The sequence below is a fragment of the Poecilia reticulata genome, chromosome 12 (assembly GCF_904066995.2).
Source record: "Poecilia reticulata chromosome 12, P_reticulata-male-v2, whole genome shotgun sequence".
Lineage (NCBI taxonomy): Eukaryota > Metazoa > Chordata > Actinopteri > Cyprinodontiformes > Poeciliidae > Poecilia > Poecilia reticulata.
Window position 1 is genome coordinate 10588854 of NC_088841.1, and position 25044 is coordinate 10613897.

At 38.3% G+C, this 25044-nt stretch overlaps 2 protein-coding genes across 5 annotated transcripts in view; both read left to right on the plus strand.

Moving 5' to 3' along the window:
• LOC103473459 (uncharacterized) overlaps positions 1-8104 on the plus strand; it is a 49733-nt gene extending 41629 nt beyond the window's left edge. For all 4 annotated transcript variants that reach the window (XM_081613997.1, XM_081613996.1, XM_081613995.1 and 1 more), the window contains one exon: positions 7106-8104. In XM_081613997.1, the coding sequence (XP_081470123.1) occupies positions 7106-7295 (190 nt within the window). In that variant the 3' untranslated portion in view covers positions 7296-8104. The remainder of the gene's footprint in view (positions 1-7105) is intronic.
• Positions 8105-18726: 10622 nt separating this feature from the next.
• Positions 18727-25044, plus strand: part of pcsk5a (proprotein convertase subtilisin/kexin type 5a) — a 33410-nt gene continuing 27092 nt past the window's right edge. Inside the window, exons 1-8 of the mRNA XM_081613994.1 lie at positions 18727-19513; positions 20511-20615; positions 21354-21527; positions 21631-21771; positions 22071-22147; positions 22391-22479; positions 22592-22764; positions 22862-23068. Of these exons, the coding sequence (XP_081470120.1) occupies positions 19364-19513; positions 20511-20615; positions 21354-21527; positions 21631-21771; positions 22071-22147; positions 22391-22479; positions 22592-22764; positions 22862-23068 (1116 nt within the window). The 5' untranslated portion in view covers positions 18727-19363. The remainder of the gene's footprint in view (positions 19514-20510; positions 20616-21353; positions 21528-21630; positions 21772-22070; positions 22148-22390; positions 22480-22591; positions 22765-22861; positions 23069-25044) is intronic.

Consider the following 25044-nt stretch of genomic DNA (forward strand, 5'->3'; position numbering starts at 1 on the left):
TATATGGTGCGAGAGAGAAAATTGGAAAGATATTTCATGTTGATTGCCTCTGCCCTACTATGTTTCAGCTGAAACCCTCTCTTCATAGAACGAGAGACGGAGGAGAAATGATGATCTCCTGCTGGTGCAGCTGAATGAATGTTTTATGGATGGAAGTATAAAAAAGAGATGAGGCTCTGCCCGGTTACTGTGTCTGAAATACAGTTTTAAAATATCATTTTCATCTAGTCAAATAGTAGCCCAAATCCATTCTGACTTTATCTAACATCCTAATTTACACAAAGTGCAGCGCGGTGCAGGTGCCGTATATTTTCCGCCGGCTGCACGGCGACGGCGCAGCGCAAGCAGCAGCTTCGCCGATACAAATTCAACCGCCGACGTAAAGTTGTTCATCTCGAACAGTGAAGCTAATTCTCTTGCTTGTTTGTTTACCTTTAATTAGCTGAATGACAATAAACAAACAACCTTGAATTTCGTAGCGTGGCCTAGCCACAAATCTGCTGATTCAAGCCCCCGTTGAGATGTGCCGCTGTAAAGCTCCCGGCCAAGGTCGCTGTCTCCCAAACTGAACGACTGCAACCGGAGGGAGGCTCATGTTTTAAATCTCCAAGGATAGAATAAAAAATGAACGAGGTAAGGACACTCGGTAAGAAAAAGGTAACGTGCCATTAACTGGAATAGCAACAAACTTGAGCTAATGAGGGCTGACTTTGGACTCACTTTAATTTTTATGCTCAAATGCAGGTTTGTGTCAAAGGACAGAAACTATAGAGCAAGTCCTTACCACATCGTCATATGTGAACAATATGGAGTCTACATGCTTTCAGCCAAACAACCTCTTCATACATTTGATGAACTGGCAGCATTGAATTTAGGAAAGTGACTGAGGGATGATGCAAAGATTGAATTTTTTCTATCCCAAACCAATTAGTTAAATTTCTAATTACAACTTAAAATTTTACGAACTATAAACAAAAAAAAAACAACAATGAATTGACAAAACTGTTGTCATAACCACGATCATTACCATCACATTTCATGTTTTTTGCTCAGTCTCTGCACTGAACATTGGTTGGGATAAACCAATGTCCAATCCAGAAATTCTCTAAGAGCTGGTTTTAATTCAACGAGGCTTGTAAAAAAATATATATATATAAAAATATTGAAAAATGGTTAGCCAAATTGACAGCTTGGTTGGAGGTGTGCACATCCCCAGGAATTGCAGAACAGCAGAGGAGTTGATAGACGAAGGCGCAAGGGAATGAGAATAAATGAGATTATTATTAGGTTTGTGAGGAGAAATATACCAGCACACAGGAAGTCACAAATGATCCAGGATGTGGGTGAATATGCTTCCATGTTAATGATTGAGTAAAGATATAATGACCAGAGAAGTGAAAAAAGAAAAAAAAAAAACTCTAAAAGTTTAGTTTTATGGCTAAATCTCCCACACAGATTTTTTAAGGACTGAGAAACAGCCAGAATAATGAGATAATATTATAACTCAAGTGGCATATTTATGAATATTAGAGGGAAGATGTCTTGGAAAAGTTAAGTTAGTTCAAGTCCAATGAAGCACTTTAAAGTATAATGTTTGGTATTGATTATTTTTGATCAGATTTACCCCCAACTAGTTATGTTCATCTGTTCCAGCTGGTGTGCCTAAATGCCAAAATCCAAATGTAAAGTTTGGGGAAAAAAAACATGTAACTCTTGATAATATGTCCATAAAAATGGTTTGTTTTTAATTTATTCAGGGTTATGCAACCTCTAGAGCATTTAAAAGGAAGTTTCTTTCAACTAAAAAAAGATGGATTCTGAGATTCACATGTAATGTTGCAGTTTTTTTGTTTGTTTTTTGTTCTTTACCTTGAATCTTGCACAATCCTCCCATTCGAGTTGCTTTGCAAACAATAAGAAGCTAGCTTACATAACAGTGTTGAGCATTACCAAACACTGATGAAAGGTTGGTCTAAGCAATTAGGAGCTAAAAACTGGCGACATATTCTATTTGCCGAAGATCTTAAATGTGCAGCAACACTGAGCTGTTAAAGAGAGAGATTAAGACTCATAAACCATTCCTTCTCATGAAGTTAATCTCAAATATAAAATATTTACATTTTGGCTGAGCAGTCTCTAGTCATGTGAAAGTATTAGGACTTCTCATTACACGTTTAATTAAAAAAATATATATATATATTTATATATATCATATTTTTATATCGCCCTGCGACAGACTGGTGACCTGTCCAGGGTGAATCTCGCCCGGAACGTTAGCTGGAGAAAGGCACCAGCAACCCTCCTGACCCCACTAAGGGACAAGGGTGTAAAGAGGATGGATGGATGGATTTTTATATCTAAATACATTTCTTGTCCACAGGCGAAAAACGATTAAACATTACTGTTATATGGCCTTTGAATGCCTGTTGTTCATGTTTTGGATCACGGTACGTCTGCATCTAAAATACCAGGTTGCATGATTTGCACATCTAACTTGCCTGCAGGCAGGACTTGAGTTTGTGGAAAGCCCTGAGCAAAAGAATCACAGAGATGTGAGCAGCGCACTACAGAGCAGTGGGGAGACCTATGTAAGGTTCACAGCTTCCTGCCTGCCACAGTTTGTGAACTCGGTGAGTAGACGGTTCTGGCTGAGGGTAGGACGTCTCCCCCCTCTGGCCCCCCGCAGAGCCCCTGTGCCTTGATCACACATTACCATGGTCCGAGGCTATTCATTTTCACAAAGAGAGTACACAGCGGAGGCAGGGGACGAGTCACAGAGGAGATCTTGAAGGAGCCGGGGTGTGTAGTGGCACAAATAGAGTGGCAGTGAAGATGAGAGAATGGTATATTTTATTTATCTGGGTTATTTCATTGCAGCACAACCCCACAGATAACTTCCATGACTTGTTTTCCTGCACACTGTTCCCTCATTTGACAGCTTTGGAGGATTTTATTTTATTTCAGCTAAACTCCAGACTGGCAGTCTGGAGTTTAGCTGAACGACCCCCCCCTCCCCCTTACCCCCAACTCCCCTCACCTGCTGTAAATATCGCAAAGGGAAGAAATCCTTTCCACCGCTCTTTGAACCCACACACTTTTTCACTATTTACTTTGTCCACATCCACTCTGCTCGTATCGCGCCGCTCTCTGAAGTTCGAGGTTTCATTAGGTTTGCTGCGCATTAGAATAGCAGTGGGCATCCGTAGTAAAGTGGTTGAGTGACTGCTGGTGTGGGAGTTGTGTAGCAAGATGGATGCGAGTGCGAGAGTCCTCATTGTTCTTGCTTTAAAAACTTCGGTTCATGCTGCTGAGCTCCGTCCTCGTTGCTTCCTCTGCAACATTTCTTTCCTTGTATTGTTGCCGAGGGAGTCCTCTTTATTTCCAGCATCTGCGCTGTGATGAGAAACACCAGCTAACTAGGCCACTGCATAATAAGCAAAAAATAGCAGGGAAGAAAAGTGAATTAAAAAAAAGGAAAGGAGGGAAAAAGAATCTGTTAATAGGGGGAATGCTACTAAACATGTAACTGCTGGCAAAACCAAGTCAGCAAGCTGATATTTTTCTCTTCCTGTATTGCAGATGCATTCGTTTATTATTGCTTACCTTTTACTGATGGCCTCCAAGACAGCTCATCAGAGCTCACATCTCATTTTATCAGTGAAGCCCCAAAGCTACGGCGCCACGTGACTATCGATGCACCTTGCTGACTTGTTCTTTTGGTGTCTGCGTCGACTGCAACCCCGGAATCTCTGCTGTTGGAACTAGTCAGTGATATTCAGCCTCTCTGCACTTGATTTACTTTGTCAAAGTCTTCATTATGGACTGTAGAAGATACCAGGTGTGGATTCATCAGTGTTTTTCACTGGTTCTTCCCACTTGAAGATCCATCTTTACCCTATGAAAAGTGATGCAACTTGGTATTGAAGGGATTGAAAAATGTATGTAACTATCTATGTAACTATTGCTGATAAGTATCAGTAATGAGTTTGATACTCACTAATTGCCTGATGCACTACAAAAAAAATAAAGAGGTGACGTATTTTTTTTCTTTTGGCTGATGATTACTACAATATAAGTCTAGACAGCTTTAAAATCATAAAACAATCCAATTAAAAGATCAATATTTAAGCGTAGATCAAGATTGAAAGAAGATTGTTTTCCTAAAGCAGTGGATCTCAAACTTTTCAGACTAGACAAAGAACGATTGTCTCCATTTAGGTTCGGCAAAAAACAGTTTCCTAAAAACATAAAATAAAGTTGACTGCTCTTATGACATCCATCCATCCATCCATCCATCCATCCATCCATCCATCCATCCATCCATCCATCCATCCATCCATCCATCCATCCATCCATCCATCCATCCATCCATCCATCCATCCATCCATCCACTTCCGCTTATCCGAAGAAAAAAAAAACTTTAGCAAGGATTTAAAATGCTCTAAATTACTCAGAAATCAGTGTCTTCCTTTTTTTATTTCCCTCCCAAGATTTGACCAATATAAAAGTGTTTTCTGCAGAAACTATGAGCCCTAAACTGTAAATGAAGACTGCAGGGAGTGAAATACACTTCATTTTCATTCATGTGTTGAAAACCGAAGAGTCCAGATTTCAACCCTTCTGAAAACTTGACGTCGAAAAAGTCTTTAAATCTGTAACCTCACTCATCTTTTTGCAATTCCAGATCCTTAGAATAAATAAATGTGATTCTGGGCAAAAATGAGCTCAATCTTCTTTGAACCAGCAGCGGAAATCATTTTGGATCCTTTTTAAACCAATATGGTTTTAAAACATATCGGTTTATCTTACAATTGAATGCAAGATATACATCAGCTTTACATCCGTTAGGAGCTGCTTCATGTAGACACATTCATTTTTTGTGCTATATTTCTTTAAAAAAAAACAGGAAATATAAAGAAAATATGAGATGCACTTTAATGAACTAGGATTGGGGCAGAGTGCATTAAATGTGAGACGTTTACCCAGTGGTTGTTGGTTGATCCCAAAGGGTTTTCTATGCACTTCAGGGTTTCTTTTTCATAAGCTTTTGTTACTCCTCTTGGAGAAAATGTTTGGTTATGGGCTATGTTCTTTTTACTTTTGTTTTCAGCCCAGCATGACTTGGAAAACATTAAGACAACCCAATTTCTGCTCCTTTTCTCTAAACGAGTATCTGCTCTTTACATCAAAGCAATTTGGAGTTGTGTCCTAACCATAGCTGCAGGCGGGACTCATCACCCGATCTTAAAGAGCAACCGGGTTTCCTCAGGATACCCAGCATGTCTTCGGAATTTTTCAAGCAGGGTTAGAGGTGGGACGAATCCAAATTAAATTAGATTTTCAAAAAAGGCTTTTGTTTCAAGTAGACATCCAAGGTGTTTCACTCCTTACACCTTGAAAGTAGGTGACGTTGACATTGTCAAACACGACTGGAGGATGAACCACGTTTTTCTAGCCACCGAAAACTGCTAAGTGGCAAAGAAGAGAGAAAAAAAAAATCTCAAATTTTAAAGTTATTTCTGCCTTACAATACAAATCTAAAGTTATGATACCGATACTCTAACTTGGTCAAATGAGACTGTTAAGTTTGATCTTTTCACAGTGGCTAAAACCACCTCACCTAGACAGACAGACAAAGACCCTCTGGAGTTTGAGATTGATGATTATCGCTGTTGCTTCATCGTCAACAGCGAGTCAACATACCAATAATATTTGTTTAAATATCAGTAAGTTATTGATAGGGTGCTACATTAGCTTGATGCACCCCGTCGAGGTGCGTCACCAACTTCATTCATTATTCCAAAAGATCTCTAGATTCTTGTTTATAACAAACAGGTTTATCTGATGCTGTTTGATTATTTCTCTTCCAAGGATCTCTAGAAACCTGTTAGATCATGGCATAGCATGTTTTTGTAACTACATGAGATTTTAAATATCAATCTAGAGAAACCAAGAATGACTGCTCAATTTTAAAAGAAATGGAAATGAGGAGGTATGACATTGTTAGAGTATTAATCTGAAATATGCAGCCAAATCTACACAGAAATGGTGTTAAACATAAAAGCTGTCATGGCCGTCTCAGTCTCATCCACTAATTTAAAAGAGGAGGTAAGGATCAAGAGAGGTTCAACAAAGAGAAATGGTCAAAGATCCCTCTGTTCTCTGCAGCCTTGTGAAATGTTGCATGAGATGACAAAGAACCATCCAAAAAGGGGGTTGGTGACAGCAGGGATCCCACTAATTGGGACAATGGTGGTTTAAAAAAACAACAACAATTATTAAACATGGTTTCTTTTTACACACTGAATAAATGCATTTAAAGTCAAGCTTATATTTTCACCTTTTTTTTTCCAATGGTAATCACTTTAATAAAAGGATTTTTATTTATTTTTTATTGTACACACTGGTGCCAATGGGTGTGTATTATATGTACGCCAAAAGGCCACCTGAAAGATTTTGCTCTTCCCAACTCTTCTTCAGAAATAGTTTCCTGATCAAGGTGAACTTCACTAATATAAAAACTTTCCGTTGTGCGTCATGACTCAGCACCACTCAGAAGTACTTATGTGTTATTTCTCAAGCAGAGGCTCATTTCAAAGAGCTATACGAAATGGGAACAACACTTGAAGAAACGTTCGCAAGGACAAAAGAAAAGAAAAAAAGAGATATATTAAAAAATCTGCACCGAGCTATGAATCCTTTGGAGAGATTGAACACAAAAACCCATGAGAAATATAGTGTATAATAAACCATTGCTATAAACACATGCTTCTACACTACTGTAAGTTGAAGAAAGATATTTTCACACAAATTGGAAGCACAGAAAGGTGCATCAACCCCAAAGAGAGCGACTCAGAGAGGGATTTTAATGTTCTTGGATAAGTGTTTTCTAAATATGCGATGTTGAGTAACAATGTAATTTTATGTCATTGTCTGTGTGCATTTTTTGAAACACATTTCCATATGAAATTGTAATTCTAAGGTATAGTTGATCCTGGGGAAGTTTAAAGAAGATTCTTTGAGTGTTTTTTTTCTGTCGACTTCATGTGACCAATAGAAAGAAATGCTGATTTTTTTTTTTTTTTTTTTTAAATCCTCTTTTTAGTGTGGAGCACGATTTCCGTCTGCAAGAAGGGCAGGTGGTACGAACTTGGAAGGTGGGCGACCCTCCAGAGGGCTCACCACAGACTCCCACCTCCCAGGCCCCAACACCTCACCAACAAGACTCTCCACAACTAATGCGACCCCCTGCCTCCGCCAAGAAGAACCGGAAGAAGTGCTTTTGGTTCCTCTGAGCGTCAGGGGATGGGTGGAAAAAAAAAGAAAAAGACATTTTGTTACTGTAATGCACCGCACACGCTTCTTTACAAAAAACAAAAAATAAAAAAGTGACATTTGACTCTGTGAAGGGGAGGGGAAAAAAACAGTGAAATTGCCAGGAGGATTAAGATTCAAACAAATCACTATGAGGGAGAAACAGTTTTTAATCTGTTTCTGTTAAGACATGATGGAAATGATTTCACTAGACTGCACATGTTGTTAATGTTTTTTTTGGTTTCGTTTTTAAATGCATCTTCAGCACTTACAAATTTGATCCAGGTGCAGGATGGAGAAAAACAAAATCGCTGAAGTCAAGGAAATGCAAAAGTTTAGTCTGCCATATAACTCATAGTCAGGAAGCTATTAGGAGACATAAAGAGAATATATACTGTCCAGGTATGGGGACGAAGGGGCAATACAGCAGATAAGAGAGCATATTTATTAAAGGTTAAATTAGCAGAATTTATGGGGAAGGGGAGAAAGAGATTTTTCTTTTATGGACTAATGAGGGTCAGCACACCAGCTTTTATATCAAGTGACATTTAAAACAATTATTATGACCCAATTTAAAACTTTTATTATACTGTAACTGATTAAATATTACATGTGTCTACATGTACATACAGTGCTCACACACACACACACAAAAACAAGATCCCACATATTTACATAGAAAGTATATGTGAATTGATAAAAATGGTGAATTGAGTTCTGTATGTATCAGAGCTGCTTGGATGCTTTATTTCAGATATGAATTAATGCTCTATAAAAATATTTTACCACAGCTGCTTGGTGGATGTGTGGTCATTCATTCAGGAAAAAAACAAGGAAAACATGAAAGTTAATGACAAAAGTGAAAATAACTAAAATGTTTACTGCTTTAAAGCAAATCTTATTTTCTAAACCATTGAAAAACAGCTACTTTAATAAAACATATTTCTCAGCAATTTGTGTAATGACTTCTGGCCTAAGTTAAATGCTATTACGTGTTTATTTAGGCAAATCTGTATAGAGAGTTCTTAGAATTGGAAAACCACAATGATCAGCATCCTCTGCTCATAAATACCATAGGTGAACAGTATGAATATACTTCATTTTAATCCAAAATCAAGGTTTAAATAGAAGTGTCATTTGCTGGCAAAAATGCAGAGGAGGAATGCATGTGAAAATAAGCAACTTTACTCAAAACAGGTATTCAAAAATGTGTTAAAATTAAAGATACAAGGAGGAATCTTGGAATAACAGGACAATCTTACCAAGAGCTGACTAACAGGTATTCAGGTTGAAGAGTTGATTAAACAAGGAGCAGGTGATTGATTAGAAAGTGAGTGCACCTATGAGCGAACACAAGTAAGTGAATTTGAACTGAGGAGAAAGAAGAAATGTCTGATATAAGACAAAGGGAACAAAGGGCAGAATATAAATACATTTAAAATACAAAAATGCAGCAAAATACAAAACCAAAGTCCCAAATATCATGATAGGAACAGCTTCAAATAAACACATATCACTTTCTAATAATACATTTTGGTTTTTTGTCTTTAAATGTGTACTTTTTTTATCCTGCACAGTGCACATATTTTACAACATGGCATGGAACACAAAGTTTTCTGGTCATAAATAAAAACTACTTTAATAAAATAATTTATCAGATTAGAAATGAGATAAGTTGCATTGGTCTATTGCACATTTGACACTGTTGTATATATTTTTTCACCATCAGCTACAGGTTTTTTTAGACAGTTTTATGTCATATAAGACGTCATATAAATCACAGACGTGCACCAGTGCTACAGAACTGATGCAAGTTTTGCTCAAACGACAATTACCCAATAAAAGCATTCCATATAGAAAGGCATGAAAATGCACTGACAGATTCACTCATATCCAAATGTTGAATGTTTCAATTATTGGGAGTCTGACCTACTTTTTGATTAAGTTTGCTCCACTTGGAGGCACTGATGGAGCATTAAATTTCTGTCCCCATATGGTCCGTTGATTCTTAAAGAAAATCAGACAGTTATGTGTACGTCAAATTCTACTCCATACATTGATTGTAAATATCAGATCACACTCAGAAAGCATCGAATGAACCGATGAAAAGTGTCTAGAGAGGTTCCTATGGTTTCACCTGTTCACTTTCTTGCACCTTCATCTTTCGTTGGTAGCAAAGAGATTTCATGTAATAACAGTGTTTTATAAGAACAAGAGAACAAGTGACGTGTTATTTAAAGCCAATTATGCCCTCTTGTTCCATCGTAGCTAACTGCTTACACTAGCAAAGGCTCAGATTATTGTTTTCTAAACCACTTGAATGGTTCGGGAGACATTAGTCATCCATCACCTCTCCTTTTTAGTCTTCATTTAAGTGCAACCCATTGAAATATAAATATAAGTTTGATCATAATTCATCATTTTAAGCCTAATTATGATTTCCAGGAAGATTTCTTGACGCAATTTAAGCGAAAGAGGCTTTTCATTCCTCAGATAGCAGCTCAGACAGCCCACTTTCATGGACACTCCAGGGCAAATCTGAGGAAATTAAGCCTCAGCTGTTTGATGGCAGTGAGAAGCCCCAAATATTGCTACTTAGTAATTCATGACACACATAAGCTGCTTCTCAAAGGTTCTGAGGTGGTATAAAATCCTAATTTAATTCAAAACTTTGCAAAGCGCTCGCTTTTGGTTTGTTTGCCTGCTTGCACTGCTGTCACTTTTCCTCCCTGACTTAAACAAAACAGATAAAAAGCAAACTTCTCTGTCTTGGCAAAGAAAACAAAAAAAATGGTTATTGGACAGGAAAGAGGTTTCAGGCGTGCATTTAAGGCAGAAGTTTGTGATCCCGGGACTTATAAGTTTCTTGTTTGTCATTTTTCAGGGCTCACAAGGCTCGAGTACACATCCCTGCGTGACTACACATGTGAATACACACACAGACACATACATGCATCAATCTAAGCTTGTCTGAACAGAAGGCCTGGTTCACCGACTTAACTCTAACCTGCTGTGCTGCACTGAGGTGTGGAGGTTGGAAAGCTCTAGCTGCACGTACCGCGACTTCAAATTAAGCAACACAATGGTGCACGCATGCACACACACACGCACACACCCACACAAAATTGCGTAGAATCTCACTGCTAACATATTGTTCCCAGACCAACACAATGCATTATCTCCCCCGCAGTTGTTCCTCTCTCCATCTCAACCAGGCACAGGCTGCCGTCCTGGTAACTCCGTGTGCGCCTTGCAATGCTGAGAGGAGTGTAGAGATGTCAGTCATTAATCTGCTACAGCACAGCCTGTAATCCTGATGACAGAGCGGAGCGGGCTTACAGAGAGCAGAGAGGATGTGAGCCCAGCCTAGAGTAGGGAACAAAGGAGCCAGAGAAGACTGGCTTGGAATCCACAAAAAGAAAGGAAACGTGTGTGTGTCTGTGTGTCGGTGGGGATTCTGGGGTGAGACAGGTAACTATTTTGTCAGCAATGTTGCACCAAAATGCTTGCACACACACAAAAGGTATAGAAAAGCTTTACGCGGAACGGAAGTTTGACTGCGGGGCACGACTCTGGTGGATCAGATCAAGCCGATCTGGTCCAGACCGGTCATTACAACGCACTTGGAAAAAAAAAAAAATAATACACACGCAGAAAAAAAAAGTACTGAAGACTGGAGAAAAAGCTTTTTATTCTTTTTTTTTTTTTTTTTTTTTTTGTGGGCTCTTTTAAAAAAAACATCAAGGGTCAAAGTTGGCTCACGCAATTCCGTGCAACATGATGAGTCAAAGAGCGGCCAAAAACGAAGGAGAAAAAAAAACATGTCTCGCAGCATCAACAAGCATGCATAATGGAAGTGTAAAAACAGCTACAACTGGCCATGCATGTTGAGAAGAAGCTGCACAGCAAATACCGCGAGTCATTGATCTTAGGCTGCTGCAAAGGTATTATGTTTCACTTTACCACATTACGGCCGAATAGGTTGTTACACAAGTCAATCAGAAGGAGAAGGCAGAGGCACCTCAGCTTGTCCTCCAGCCAGGTGGCAGAACAGTGTTATTTGAATGCTAATTCAAAAGCTGATGAAACATAAACCCTTTTCTGAGTGACTTAATAATGTATACTCAATAATATAATAAGAACTGCAAAGGAGCAGTGGTTCTTAAGCTGTGCTAAAGGCACCCGTGTTGACACTTGGGTTTCATTTAGTGGTATTTCAAACATATTTTGTTGTTAAACGCTCACAAGACTTTTATAAAGCTATGTAATGGGCAAAACGATTACATGAAGTTACTCTTTGTTTCAAACAGACACAGCTAAAAGTGAATTATTAGTACTACAAACAAGAGCTAGTTTCTTTTTATTTACTTTTAAATTAAAAAGGAAAATAAACACTTCAAACCCAAAATGCCATGTGGTATGGTCAAACTGTCACGTTAATATTTAGTGGGCTGGAACTTTTCCAGTGTGACACCGACAAGGTGCTTTTTATTGAATGTCGCCGTCATTGGTTTGTTTATAAATAGGATTAAATTTTATCAAGAATACAAACTTCACTTAGACAAATCCTAGCTTTCCCCCATTACTTAAAACATAGCAATTTCAAAATGACCTGCCAATTTTTTGAGCCAGCTGCGAGTGCCACATATTACTTCAATAAACTCTTAACTAGATCATCCCTTTGCTCTCCCTTGTCACTGATGCAGAAAAGAGCAATCAACTGTCAATACCCTATGCACCACTCCCACAGTGTTTCAGCACAAACAGTGCAAAGACATATGAGATATGAACAGATACAATGTTCAGGTATAGGATGGATCTTAAATGATTAGTTTCCTTTGCGCAAAGAAAAACAAGCATGTCTGTTTTCTCTTTATTGATTTGGATAGCACGCTTAGTGAAGACTGGCTTGGAATCCTCAAGCCGGTCTTCACGTTTGTCTGCTCATGGTAGTTTTTACTCAGCAAAACATTACTTTAATTGTTAAGAAATTTCAGGAGGACCTTCATTCAACAGTTTTAGCACTTCTGGAGATATTAGCAGCAATGACAGAACAACTTGCTATTGTTCTGAAAAGCGTTACTCCCATAACAACATAGGAACTAAGTATGTACTAGTAAAATAAAACAAAGAACATTCTTACCATTGAGTACTATTGTAAACTGTGGTACTTTCGAAGTATTGATCATACTTAGGATAGTTTTAAATTATTTCATCATGCTTCATTTGCTTTTTTGTTTGCTGCATTTGCATTTCTTTTTTTGTTTGCTGCATTTGATTTGCTTTTTGTTTGCGTCATCTCTTCATTTTTTTGTTTGCATGTTTTCTCTGTTGGTGCGCATTTGCACCTGTCGGCCACCGTATAGAGCAGGCGCCATATGCAGAGTCTACAGTTTTCAACACAAGTTGTCCCCCAATCAGTTATCGTCCCTGGGTCTTTGATTACTTTCTGTCCAGCGACTAATGAATAAAGGCCACTAGTGCCACAAAAACAAAACAAAAAAAACCCCAAATGCATCAATTATGATGTTACCATCACAGCATGAGGTGTCAGTGCACACCAATAAAAATGCCATCTCTCTACCATGTTTGTCTGCTCATGGTAGATTAAATATATGTCATGATTTTTGGGTGGTTGTGGTAAGGATTAACGCGGAGAAATAGGTTGTGATGAAGATGATGATGAATTTAATGAAAGAAACTCAAAACAGTCCAGAACAGGCGGCACGGCAGAGAGTTTAGCAAACAGCTAATTACTGGTAGCAACTGATAACTGAAGACTGAAAAACAAGAGCTAAGCAAACCAGGACATAACAGTTCTACTGGAGAGCAGAGACGTGAGACAACAACTGGCATTAGACGACAATAGACGAGGACCCGACAAGAGACAAAGACAACAGGTGGGTTTAAATACACAGGGAGGGTAATCAGGTAACTAGACACACCTGGGAAGCAATCAACAGGAAGGACAGGACAGAGACAGTGAAACAAGACTAAACACAGAAAATCTCAAAATAACTACACAGAGAAACACAGATCACAACTATATATATATATATATATATATATATATATATATATATATATATATATATATATATATATATAGCAGCAGAAAGACTTCCCTCTCCCCAGCCACTTCTTCCAGCTCCTCCGGATGAACCCCAAGGCGTTCCCAGGCCAGCCGAGAGACATAGTCCCTCCAGCGTGTCCTGGGTCTTCCCCGAGGCCTCCTCCCGGTGGGACGTGCCCGGAACACCTCACCAGGGAGGCGTCCAGGAGGCATTCTGACCAGATGCCCGAGCCTCAACTGGCTCCTCTCGACGTGGAGGAGCAGCGGCTCTACTCTGAGTCCCTCCCGGATGACCGAGCTTCTCACCCTATCTCTAAGGGAGAGCCCAGCCACCCTGCGGAGGAAACCCATTTCGGCCGCTGGTACCCGTGATCTCGTTCTTTCGGTCATGACCCAAAGCTCATGACCATAGATGAGGGTGGGAACGTAGATCGACCGGTATATATTGAAAACATGCGTGATCCACATAATTTTTTCCACCAAAAGATTGTTCCTAATTTATTCACTTGAACAAAATAACAAAATCAACAGATATCTGTTTCTTATCACAGATGAGAGCTTTTTTTTTCCTTTTTATTTTTTAAATGTGAATTTCTCAACTCAACAAGCCTAAAAAAAAACAAAAAAACCTTGTAATTCCAAACAAGAGCTTAAAGGGGGGCAGAACATTTTGAACAAAGAATAACAACAGTTCAAATCTATACTGCCTTCAGGGCAGTCGGGGTGCTCACGAACATTTTTGACAATTATTTCCAGGGGAATATGTCACTGTTCAAGAGGAGCTTTCTGAACATCAAAGTCGGTCTCTCTGAAGAAATGTTAGATAACTTCAAAGTCTTGTGACTGCTTCGCCAAGAGGTGCTTTGCCTTTGTTTTGTTCTGCTGGCTTGTTTTGCTCTCCATTGTGGAGAAGATGATAGTGACTGCGACTGCATGTTGCATCATGAAACACTCCAACGTAATTTCCTATTCAAGGACACAATAGATGTTTGGCACATCTTTTAACGGCAGATATGGTGACAGGTAAGTGTTGCCCCTTTGCACCCAGAGGCAGGATTGTTGCTTTCTTTTCTTTCTAAATCAGTCATTGAAATGCGCTGATGATAAAGGTATATAATCGTAGAGTTTTCATTTGTGCGTCTTTCGATTGTCTGCTTATGAAAAGCTACATTACTTCCAACTAATTTTAAGTCATTTTAAGTAAAAAAGAAAAGAAAAGAAAAGAAAAGAAAAGAAAAGAAAAGAAAAGAAAAGAAAAGAAAAGAAAAGGAGCATCTAAGAATTTCTCAGAGCGTATGGGTGCTTTGAAAACATTGAGAAAACCCTCAAAGGATAATGTGTGTATACTGCTATTTCATCCTGGACCCATCCTTATTCTGTATTTTTGCCTTATTCTGGAATTATCTGATAAATATTCAAATTTGATCTTGAATTTGCTTAAGTTGGGGGCAGAATAGATGTGCCCAATTTCCTGTTTACTTAAAAAAATAGATTTCAACTTTGCAGAACTTTTAGATGGTCTGTCACATAAAATGCCAATGAAATGTATTGAAGTTTATGCTGGTGATATGACAATACATGAAGAATAAGAAACTATATATCCAGTCATCAGCTAATGCTTACTGACTGCTGGTATATTTGAATATTTAATATTAATACCAATCTGGATATCTGGGAGAAAAACAAAGTTTGACAGAAGAGATCATCTGCTACCTTTTCAAAACTAATTAGCCTTAGTGCTGCCTTCATTTAGCGAAGCATGCTGGAAAATTAAATTAGATGCTTCTGTATTTCTAAAGGAAGCTGCAGTCTGGCTTTCGTACACAATTTTGTACAGCTGCTGCATTCTCACTGGTTCTCTGGTGACAATTATTTTTGAGATGCTGCAGCATTAGTTGGATTTTCTATAACAGAGGATCAGCGTTTTGTGCAGAGAGCATTCTGTGACACTAACTTCCAAGTCTTTTCAGACAAGAGTCACATCGTGCAGTATGACCAGCAAAGAGGAAGACAGTTATCTGCAATAATCACATGTTCTCTTTCAACAGATTCTTTCCTGGGTTTTTTTTTTAGGTTTTAATAATTTTTTCATTATTGTGGTATCAAAAATAATGATATAAGACATAAGGAAAATATAAGGATATGTAGAGAAAACCTACTTTTTGTTAAAACAAGCAGAGAGCAAAGCAGAGGAAAAACAAGCCCAACAATCTACCATCTTCTAAGAATAATATTTTATGCAAGCAGATGAAGCCATATTTATCTGGGATTTTGGGGTGTGTTGCATCACAGATTTTGGTAATCCTCCTCCAATTCCCATCAACTGTCACCATTTGCAGTTTTTCACACTGTGGAGCAAAAATAACACAAGCAACAACATGCTCCTTGGCTTGGGACGAGAAGATTTGCATTCTGCATACTATTAGTTGCAATATCAGAAAACAAAAGGAAGATATTCTTTGGCAACACATTCCTGCCAAAAATCCCAGGAGCATAGTAAGACATCACAACGACTCATACAAACCGAGAGATCGCCTTGAAATGCGGAAATGCGTTTCCATTTATTTGCAGGCCCTTGAATGCAGCATGTTGAGCGGTAAACACATCTGTACCTCTCCCCAGAAAATTGCGTTTGATCTCTGGGTTTAGTGGGCGTATTGGTTAGTTGGGGGCGGTGGCTCTTCTGATTAGCCTGATTGGCCAGATAATCAGGTGACAGCTACCACCAGCCTTGGCACTAAAGCAGAAGAAGGACAACAAAGGATAAGAAGGTAGAACAAAAAAAGAAAAATCAACAAACGTTCCTTTTCCTTACCGTCTTATTCTTGTAATCTTCATCCTCCTCCACTTCCTCTTTGTCTTCTTCTTTTTCCATGCTTTGAATCCACATGACATTCTTCTCCTGAAGTCCTAATTAAAAGCGACAGGTCAATATACGCTCTACTTGTTTTGATGGATGGCAAAAAAAATATTTTTTTGTTGTTTCAAAATACATACGCCAAGAGAAAGTTGGAGTCAGAATGGTTCATTGGAGATGTGTCGCAGAACAACACCACTCATCTGGCGGCTGCTTCATTTGTGGATTGAAGTCGCCAGAGAGAGAGCTGAAATGCACTGTAATTGCAAACAAGTCTACATGGACCACTGAGCAAAGTTTCAGTATTTTCATATAAAAGCAATCAATTTTGTAAATGAGAGGCGTTGTTGTGTGAATTCAATCATTATAGAATATAGTTTATGGGGAAAACAAGACACCAGGAAGGAATAAAAACAAATGCCAGGCAACGGGACAATGCAAATTATGCTCAACAGCAAATAATGTACATTGTTAAACTACTTTTCAGACCAATTGTGATAAATGAATTAATGAGAAACTAATATAAAACAGCTTAAAGACAGTGGCATGTCTTTTCTTTGTAATTATCATTCGGTAAGACTAAAAATAGTCATAATGAACATCACAAATCCATGTAATTAGACTATAAGCCACTGTCATGCCTGGTGCAAAAATGGAAAACTATTTACTACTTTGTAAAGTAACATCCATCTCAAGTGTATTTCATCTTATTTTGCATACATAATTACTTCTGTAAACATTTTGTACTATGTGTGAGATCTCTCCTTTTTCTATGTAGGCTGGTTTCTTTAGGGCTAAATACTATTAACACCAGATTCTGATGATGGTTGCATTTAATTATAATGTTAGCAATCCAGCAAAAAATAACCACAAATCAGCAAAAAATAAAAAATAAATAAATAACAGTTACGGGATTACACTACATTACTCGATGCTACATACAGCCAGAGAAAAGGGAATTTACTTCGACACTTTTTCAGATATCTCATTAAAAACACTTTAAACAATGGTGTGTTTGATTGAAAATAAAGCCTTGACATACCTTGATACTATTGATTAGTCCAAGAATTAATTGTTTTTGTAATTAATAGTTACAAAAATAGTTAAGACATTGTGTTGAACAGGTGTGGGATAACTTTGGAGTCTGATTTAAAATAACCAATATTACAATGTAAGATCTTTATTTGATGAGCCTGGTGTTTTCTTCAGAATCTGTGCATGTCCTTGCACAAATAATTTTAGAAGGGTTAGGGGGGCTGCTTTGTGGTTCTAGGCCAGGACAGCTTGCTGTCAGTGATGGGGAAAATTAATTCCCACTTTAAACTCATCTAATGGCTGAGGAGTAATATTTAGAACAGAAGGTAAAAAAAAGTGCTTTTATCTCGACCAAAAACAACAGACATTTGTTTTATGTTGCAAGCTGAAAAGTGTAAATGGTAAAAGCTACAGTGAGCAGCCAGCTAATTGAGTGCAAAGAGCAAATAAATTAAATCACACAACTCTATAATGAATGCTTTAAATCACATTTGTTGAATACATAAAAAGATCTCTTAAAAAAACAACACATTTTTGGTTTCATTAATCTTGTTTATGGCTTAATATGCAAACAATAGCTTTTCATCCATTTAATCTATGTTCTGTAGGATTTTTATCCTGTTAGCTGTTGAATATCCTCTTTAAAAATGATAAAACAAGAGGCAAATACATTGTAGACAAGTCAAAGTACACCTGCAGATTCATTAAACAAACTCTACACATGCAGGTTCCAGTTTTGGCTATTTCAGTCTAAAGCTAACTAGACACCTAACACTGTCTAGTTTCTGGTCATAACATGAACCCCGTCATAAAGAAATAACGGCTTTGAAGCAGACAAAATGTTGCTGTGCTCTGTCAGGTGGCTTAAGGTTCAGAAATGGTTTCTAGAACCTTCAACCATTGAGACTTCACATGCGAACTTGTGGATAAAAAGTAAAATGTTTTGCAATTTCACCAAGCTCCTTGTAAGTGCAAAAATGCAGTTGCTTAAATTATTTTAAAAAAGAAAAGAAAAACACTTTTCTGTGAACAAAGGTGGTGCATATAAGCTTTTGCACACTGGATTTGAAGGAGGGAAACACAAAGAAAAAATAATCATAAACTGATCATTAATGAGGCTCACTAAAGCCTATATCTAAAATAAACTCCTATCTTCAGTGTAGTTTCACAGATCTCTCTCTAAATATCTCAGGTTATCCAGGAGCAGTGTCTGATTATAACAATACTCCCCCCCCCTCCCCTTTTTTTAAAAATATACATATCTTTAAACAATGTATTAACTCTACTGTTTCTTCTTTTTTTGTAGCACGGAGGGCTTTCCTGTGATTGCTTCAGACTGACCTAGTTTAAATGACAAATTTCCAAAAGCAAGGATATAAATTCACAGCCTACCATGCTGCCAAGACTAAATGTGTTGAGCCAAAAAAAAAAGAAAAGAAAAGAAAAGAATAATGATAACAAACATAGAAATGTGATGAAAATAAAAGGAAGTTTGAAAACTCTATGGAGAGGGTTCAGGCTTTCTACAGTGATCATGGCAGATTATGAATTTGTTTCTTCAACTATATGAACCATAATCAGTCAAATATAAAAATGTATCAACTAGAGTTGGAATAATTTTAAAAGTAGAGCAAGTGAAATAAAAAGATGAAACATTATGTGAAGGTATCATTTTTAAATGGTGGATCCTGTCATTTCTACAGACCTTTAAGCCTCTGTGGTTCATCAGAAACTAGGATGAAAATGCAGAAAGTCTGTTAAAACTGAACCAGAACAAAACTGCACACTGTGCAGAGCAACATACAGGAAGGGTCACTCAAAGGGGCTGACATGATTGGGTAATCCGTAGGTCCCATGTTCAAAGTAATCTGATAGGTGATCTCTGCCAGTGAACCAGAATCGAGACTTGACAGCTTCAGTTGGCCGCCATCCCTTTATTCCTTCAGGGCTTTAAGAGGAGGCTTCTATTTGTGTGTGTGTGTGTGTTTTTTTATCAGTAATGAGAAGCAGATTTAGCCAAACCGGTTGCAGGAACAACGCATGAATCTTTGACAGGAAGGAGACTGCAATTGATCAGAGCAGTAATGGGACATTTGTTCACCCTCTGGATGGGAACTTTCCTGCAGCTTTGTCACGCTACTATTTATACCAATGACTGGGCGATAAAAGTTAGAGGGGACCCTGAGTCTGTGAAGAGGATAGCAGAGAAATATGGCTTTACAAACATGGGTCAGGTGAGTGTGCTGCAGAGCATATTCTCTTGCTTAACTCAGTTACCGTGAAAGAAGCAGCTTTAACATCACCGACACAATTGTATAAAGACAAAACCTTCCAATAATTTTCCAGTGTTATGTAAAAGAATAATATACAATCTAAATGTTTTATTACATTTTTTAAAGATGCAAAAAAATGTCTTTTTTGTGTGTGAATATCTGGATAGAAACTGAATGCGTTATGAAGAACCGAAATAATGAAGATTTTCAATAATAATAATATCTTTGTTCAAACAACAGAGACGTTTGTGGAGCTGAAGGAAAAAGGAGCGCTACTATTAATAATCAAAATTTGTTCCCCATTTCATGTTCACACCATCAAAGATTAATTGGAGTTTAGCATAAAAACCTCATGGGAATAAAATGCTGAACTTCATCAAAGTTCCGAGACAAACAGCACGACCATGTAAATAATGTATTAAAGCAAATAAATAGACTATGTCTATAAAACTCAACTACTCCCTCGAGTTGGCTTCTGTAATGAAACTTTCAGGTTTTGGATCTGCTGAAAGTAAAATGCACCTTAATACTCAATTAAAGCTAAATACAGTACTTTATAGAGCTAGGCGGGGGAAAAAAAATCTGAGAAAATTTATCAACAGAGTCACAAGGGAATAAATTAAGGCAATTATGTCATCTCTCTTGTGAATAATGGCAAGGCAATTTTTTTTTTTTTTAAATAAAGCATAAAAGAGTTTGAAAAAAAAAAATCTGCTGACATCATTTTGTCCGAGTGTGCATGTTTCAGGCAAACTCAGACAGCAGTGCGGCTTGAGTCCCATGGCTCATGTTGCAGTTACCTGAAAAACTATCACAGGTGTAAGGTAGCAACCGAGTGAAAGACACCAACAACTGTTTTAATTATTCAGCGGCTGTTTAGAACACAGCCTGGAGAAGAGCAGGGCATTTATCTGGGAAAAGAGAGGTTTTATTAAGTGGATTTTATTCGTTTCACCAGATTGGAGACTTGGAGGGTTACTACAGCGTCCGTCACCAGCAGACAGCAAATTGTTCCGCTGAATTCAACACAGAAGTGACAAATCACCTTGCAAAGGAGCCAAAGGTAAAGTAACGTGATACAATGCAGACAGAAGACTCTTGAAATATTAATGTCAGCACTTTTTTTTTTGCACTAAGGTGTACCAGAATAAGTTCACATAATTATGGGGATTAAGCATATTTATCTTCATTGTAAGCCTTTGTAATGTTGTTGACCTTTAGTGCTGCAATAAGCTGTGCAACACTTTTAGTCAAAAAACACAAAAAAAAACATTGAAACTGGGCTGGACTGCAATAATGCCAAAAGAAGGAAAACAAGAGTAACCCTAACAAATTATTATTTTATTTTTTTTTGCACAAAAAGTGGAACAGAAGAAAAGCTCTCTTGCCTCAGGCCTTCAGCATCAGCCTTAATCCTTTGAAAAGCATTTTGAGGTTGTTGTCTGTCTGGGTCAGTGTGTGGGAGAATGGAAATAAAACTTTTGTTTTTTTGTAGCTGCTGAGAAATGTGTTGAAAAGGTACAGCGTGGTCATGATGTCACAAAAAATGATTATAGTTTATTTATAGTCTGCCGTGTTTACAAGTTTAAATTTATGAAAACAAGGCAAGTAGACAAGGCAAGAGAAGATGTCATTTAATATTCTTTTGAGAGAAACGTTCACACATCTGCACTGGTCCTTTTCTCGAACGCCTGTGACTATGGGAGGGTTAAGCAGGGAAGACAGACAGGAAAGAGAGATATTTTCTGTAAAATAGATACAATTGTCTCCATCTGTCCTAATTACCCGTGTTACTTTTCAGGTGGAATGGCTCCAGCAGCAGGCGGTCTTAAAGAGAGTAAAGAGAAACTCCAGAAGAAAACACCTCTGTGGCCACGACCTGGTGAAAAGGCACCTTCATCTGCCGATTCATCAGTCTGCCTTCAAACACAACATGCATTTTAGTTGGCCTTTGGGGAACGACCCATGGTACACTGTATGTCACTTTACCCCCCGCCCCTCTTTGTTTGTTTTTGAAACAAAACCAACTAAAACCAGAAAAATAATCCAAGTTGAATATGCTAATGTGTGCCTGACAGAGCTGTACCGAGGCCAGTGGCTGCCAGACTGGTATGAACATCGCAGCGGCCTGGAGGAGAGGCTACACCGGGAAGGGTGTGGTGGTGTCTGTCCTAGATGATGGCATTGAGAAAGAGCATCCAGATCTGAAGCCAAATTATGTAAGTGCCCTCGGACGGGAGGCTCTTTTCAGGAAGGGGACATTAATCATAAGCAATTTGGCTGAGCTTTAAGTGAAAGAGCAAGGAGCCGAGACAGATATTGCAGTCAGGAGCTTGCGGGCCAAAGGTTTAGAAAGGCCGGTTAAGAGTATTGGAATGGACATTAAATGTCTGATCCACTTAGCTGTGTGGCAGACTGGTGGATAATGCTCTTTGTGATTTGTCTGATGAAACAGAGACAGATAGCTGCTGGCAGCTGTTATGTGCTGCTTACTATTCTTACTATTCACTTGATTTAGGACCCACTTGCCAGCTGTGACGTAAATGAACAAGATCAAGACCCGACTCCAAAACATTCCAAGAATGCAGCCGACTCGTGAGTACACCTTGCCTCTAAACTTTCACTTTTGCTTGTGCTTTGCAGCATTCTTCATCATAACCCCACCTCTAATTAAAGCAAGTTTTTTTCCCTCCATTTCTTCTGTAATTAATGCACGTATAGATATGGAAATTGAAAGTTTTGCTTTGTCCCTGCACTGATGTCACGGAAATACTCTGTCTTCTTTTCATGCATATGCATCTAACCTCATGTTCTGATGTGCTCCTCCTTTCTCTGAAGCCATGGGACTCAGTGTGCTGGGACGGTGGCTGCATCCGCAAATAACTCTCTGTGCACAGTCGGAGTCTCATTCCGCGCACGCATAGGAGGTGAGTCCACGTCAAGGCTTCAAAGAAGCATTGTGAAGGTCTTTTTGAGGAATTGCAGAAGATTCAAGCTTTCTGTTTTTCCTTTTTTTCTTCGCCTTAAAATTATCTTTAGGCATTCGTATGCTGGGAGGCGATGTGACAGATATTGTGGAAGCCGTATCACTGAATTTCAGGTCACAGTACATTGACATATACTTAGCCAGCTGGGGGCCAGATGATGACGGAGCCACTTTAGAGGGACCTGGACCCCTCGCTCGTCTCGCTTTACAGACTGCCGTTGAAACGGTAAGAGAAAGAGCGCCAGCGTTTATTTCTCTTTAAATCGTTTTATTCTACTATAGATAGTTTACAAGTGTTGGCTTCTTTCTCGAATTCGCCACAGGGCCGGCATGGAAGGGGCTCAATTTTCGTTTGGGCCTCGGGGAATGGAGGGAAAGCAGGCGATCACTGCTCCTGCGATGGCTACAGCAGCAGCATATACACCATTTCGGTGAGCAGCGTCAGTCGCCGTGGAGTCTGGCCAGAACACCTGGAACAATGCTCCTCCACACTGGCAGCGGCGTACGGGGGTGAAGAGACAAAGAGGACGGTGAGCTCAGAAAGCTGCAGGAATTAGGTTGTTAAATCTCAGGGACCAGTCTTATGTGAGGGGAAAAAATAAAGGAAACTGAGGTTATGGATGGGAGGTAATAGGACTAACAACGGCTCCATCAACAACAAGGAAACCAACTGAAGAATCTTAAAAAGGATTAAAAGTATGGCATAGCCAGCATACATAGAAAATGTGTGAAATGAATTTAAATGGGAGAAACCTTCCTTTCACTGCAACTCTAGATCATTCGTTTCTCAATTTATTTCATTTTTCAACAGTGTGGGCACATATCACATGAATACATTTAGTAATGTACTGTATGTAGTAAAAAAATATATAAGTTGCTTAAACTACAGTAGTTTAACTGGAGCTAGGTCACATTGATTGTTAAACAAAACAAAAAAATTTGTCAATTAGCAATATATGTCAATGTTATTCATAATTTAAACTTTGTCTGCTTATTTAAAAATCTCCAGTTTTCTTCAGTCATACATAAAATGTATTTTATTCTTCATTTAGATCTTTTGTTATCAAAATTTCTAACAGAATCTGTGACTAGAAAGCAGTCCATTACCTTTCATTGAGGCAGTTTTAAAGCATTTCAAAGATAGCCTTTCTGTATTCTAAAATCTCAAATCTATCTAATAACATCAGCTTTCAAAGCCTCCATTTAAATAAATATAATGGCTACATCTACAATGAGAAACATCAAAAGTGAGAGAAAGTTTTTTTTATTTAATAATTATTTTTCTTTCAAAAGTTTGAGCTCAGCTTTGCCTGTCCCTGTAAGCAAACACCTGGACTCACTTCCTGCCTGGAGCGGGCTTCTATGGAGTGCCAAAAAAGCCAAGTGTGCAGACACCATTCTGCATAATCTTTAAGTTATGCTTAAAGCAAACTCACTGCAGACATCCAGCCTCTCTCCTCTGTGGAAATAGATTTGCATGATGTATCTAAAGTTTATTCTGGAAGACTCCCACTTTGCAGCAGCCATTTACTCACTGTGAACTCACAGTGCTGTTTAATGTCATCAGAATTGGCAGCTCTCAGCTAAAGACTTCCACATGCATACAGCCTCAGTAGATTGTTAACACACAACAGAAACCCTAAATATCAGCAAATGAAAGCCACAAATTTTGACCACAAGAGCTAATTTCATTTGATGGTGTAGACTAATTAATTGTTTTTTTGTTTTTTTTGGAGGCTTTGTGCCAAAAGTTGAGAAGCAATATTACCTAAATCTCTTTCTGGAGATCAAGTTTCTTTCAAGGAAATAAGAAATTACTTTTATCAACAACACCAATGCAATAAAAATGAAAAAAAGTGTGATTTATAAAATTGATCACCGATTTGAAAGTTCTGGGATGTTTAAAAAGTTATTTTAATATTGCTAAAAGATTGAGATCTTGGCATCAATACTTAAGGAAGTTTGTTGAAAAATAATAATGACTTGATTAAGTACTTAACCTAAAAAAAAAAAACTAAAATATAACACATTTTAAACCATGATCTTGAGAAAATGATCATGTGAATTTACTGTCTTTTTCGGACTATAAGTCGCTATTTATTTCCCACGCTTTGAACCATGTGGCTTGTAGCCCGGTGTGGCTTTTCTGTGGATTTTACTTCAACCACCAGGGAGCTCTTTAGCAGGAAGTGAATCATTGGAAGTCAAACTTAGAAATCAAAGAAGAAAGTGTTGATTTTAATTTAAAACAAGCACATGCTAGCAGCAGACACGATGAAACTCATACCGCCTCATCATGGAAACCACATGAAGAAGTTCATATGGTGCAGCTTTTCATAGCAGATTTATTAAGGACATACCGGTGCGGTGTACATTTCCAGTTTCTCTTCTTCTTTTTTTGACTTTGTGGGTGCAGCTTATAGTGAGGTTACCTCTATAGTCCGGAAAATACGGTAGGTAGTAGAGAAGCTGATGGACCAACAACAACTATACAGTTGCTTCATGT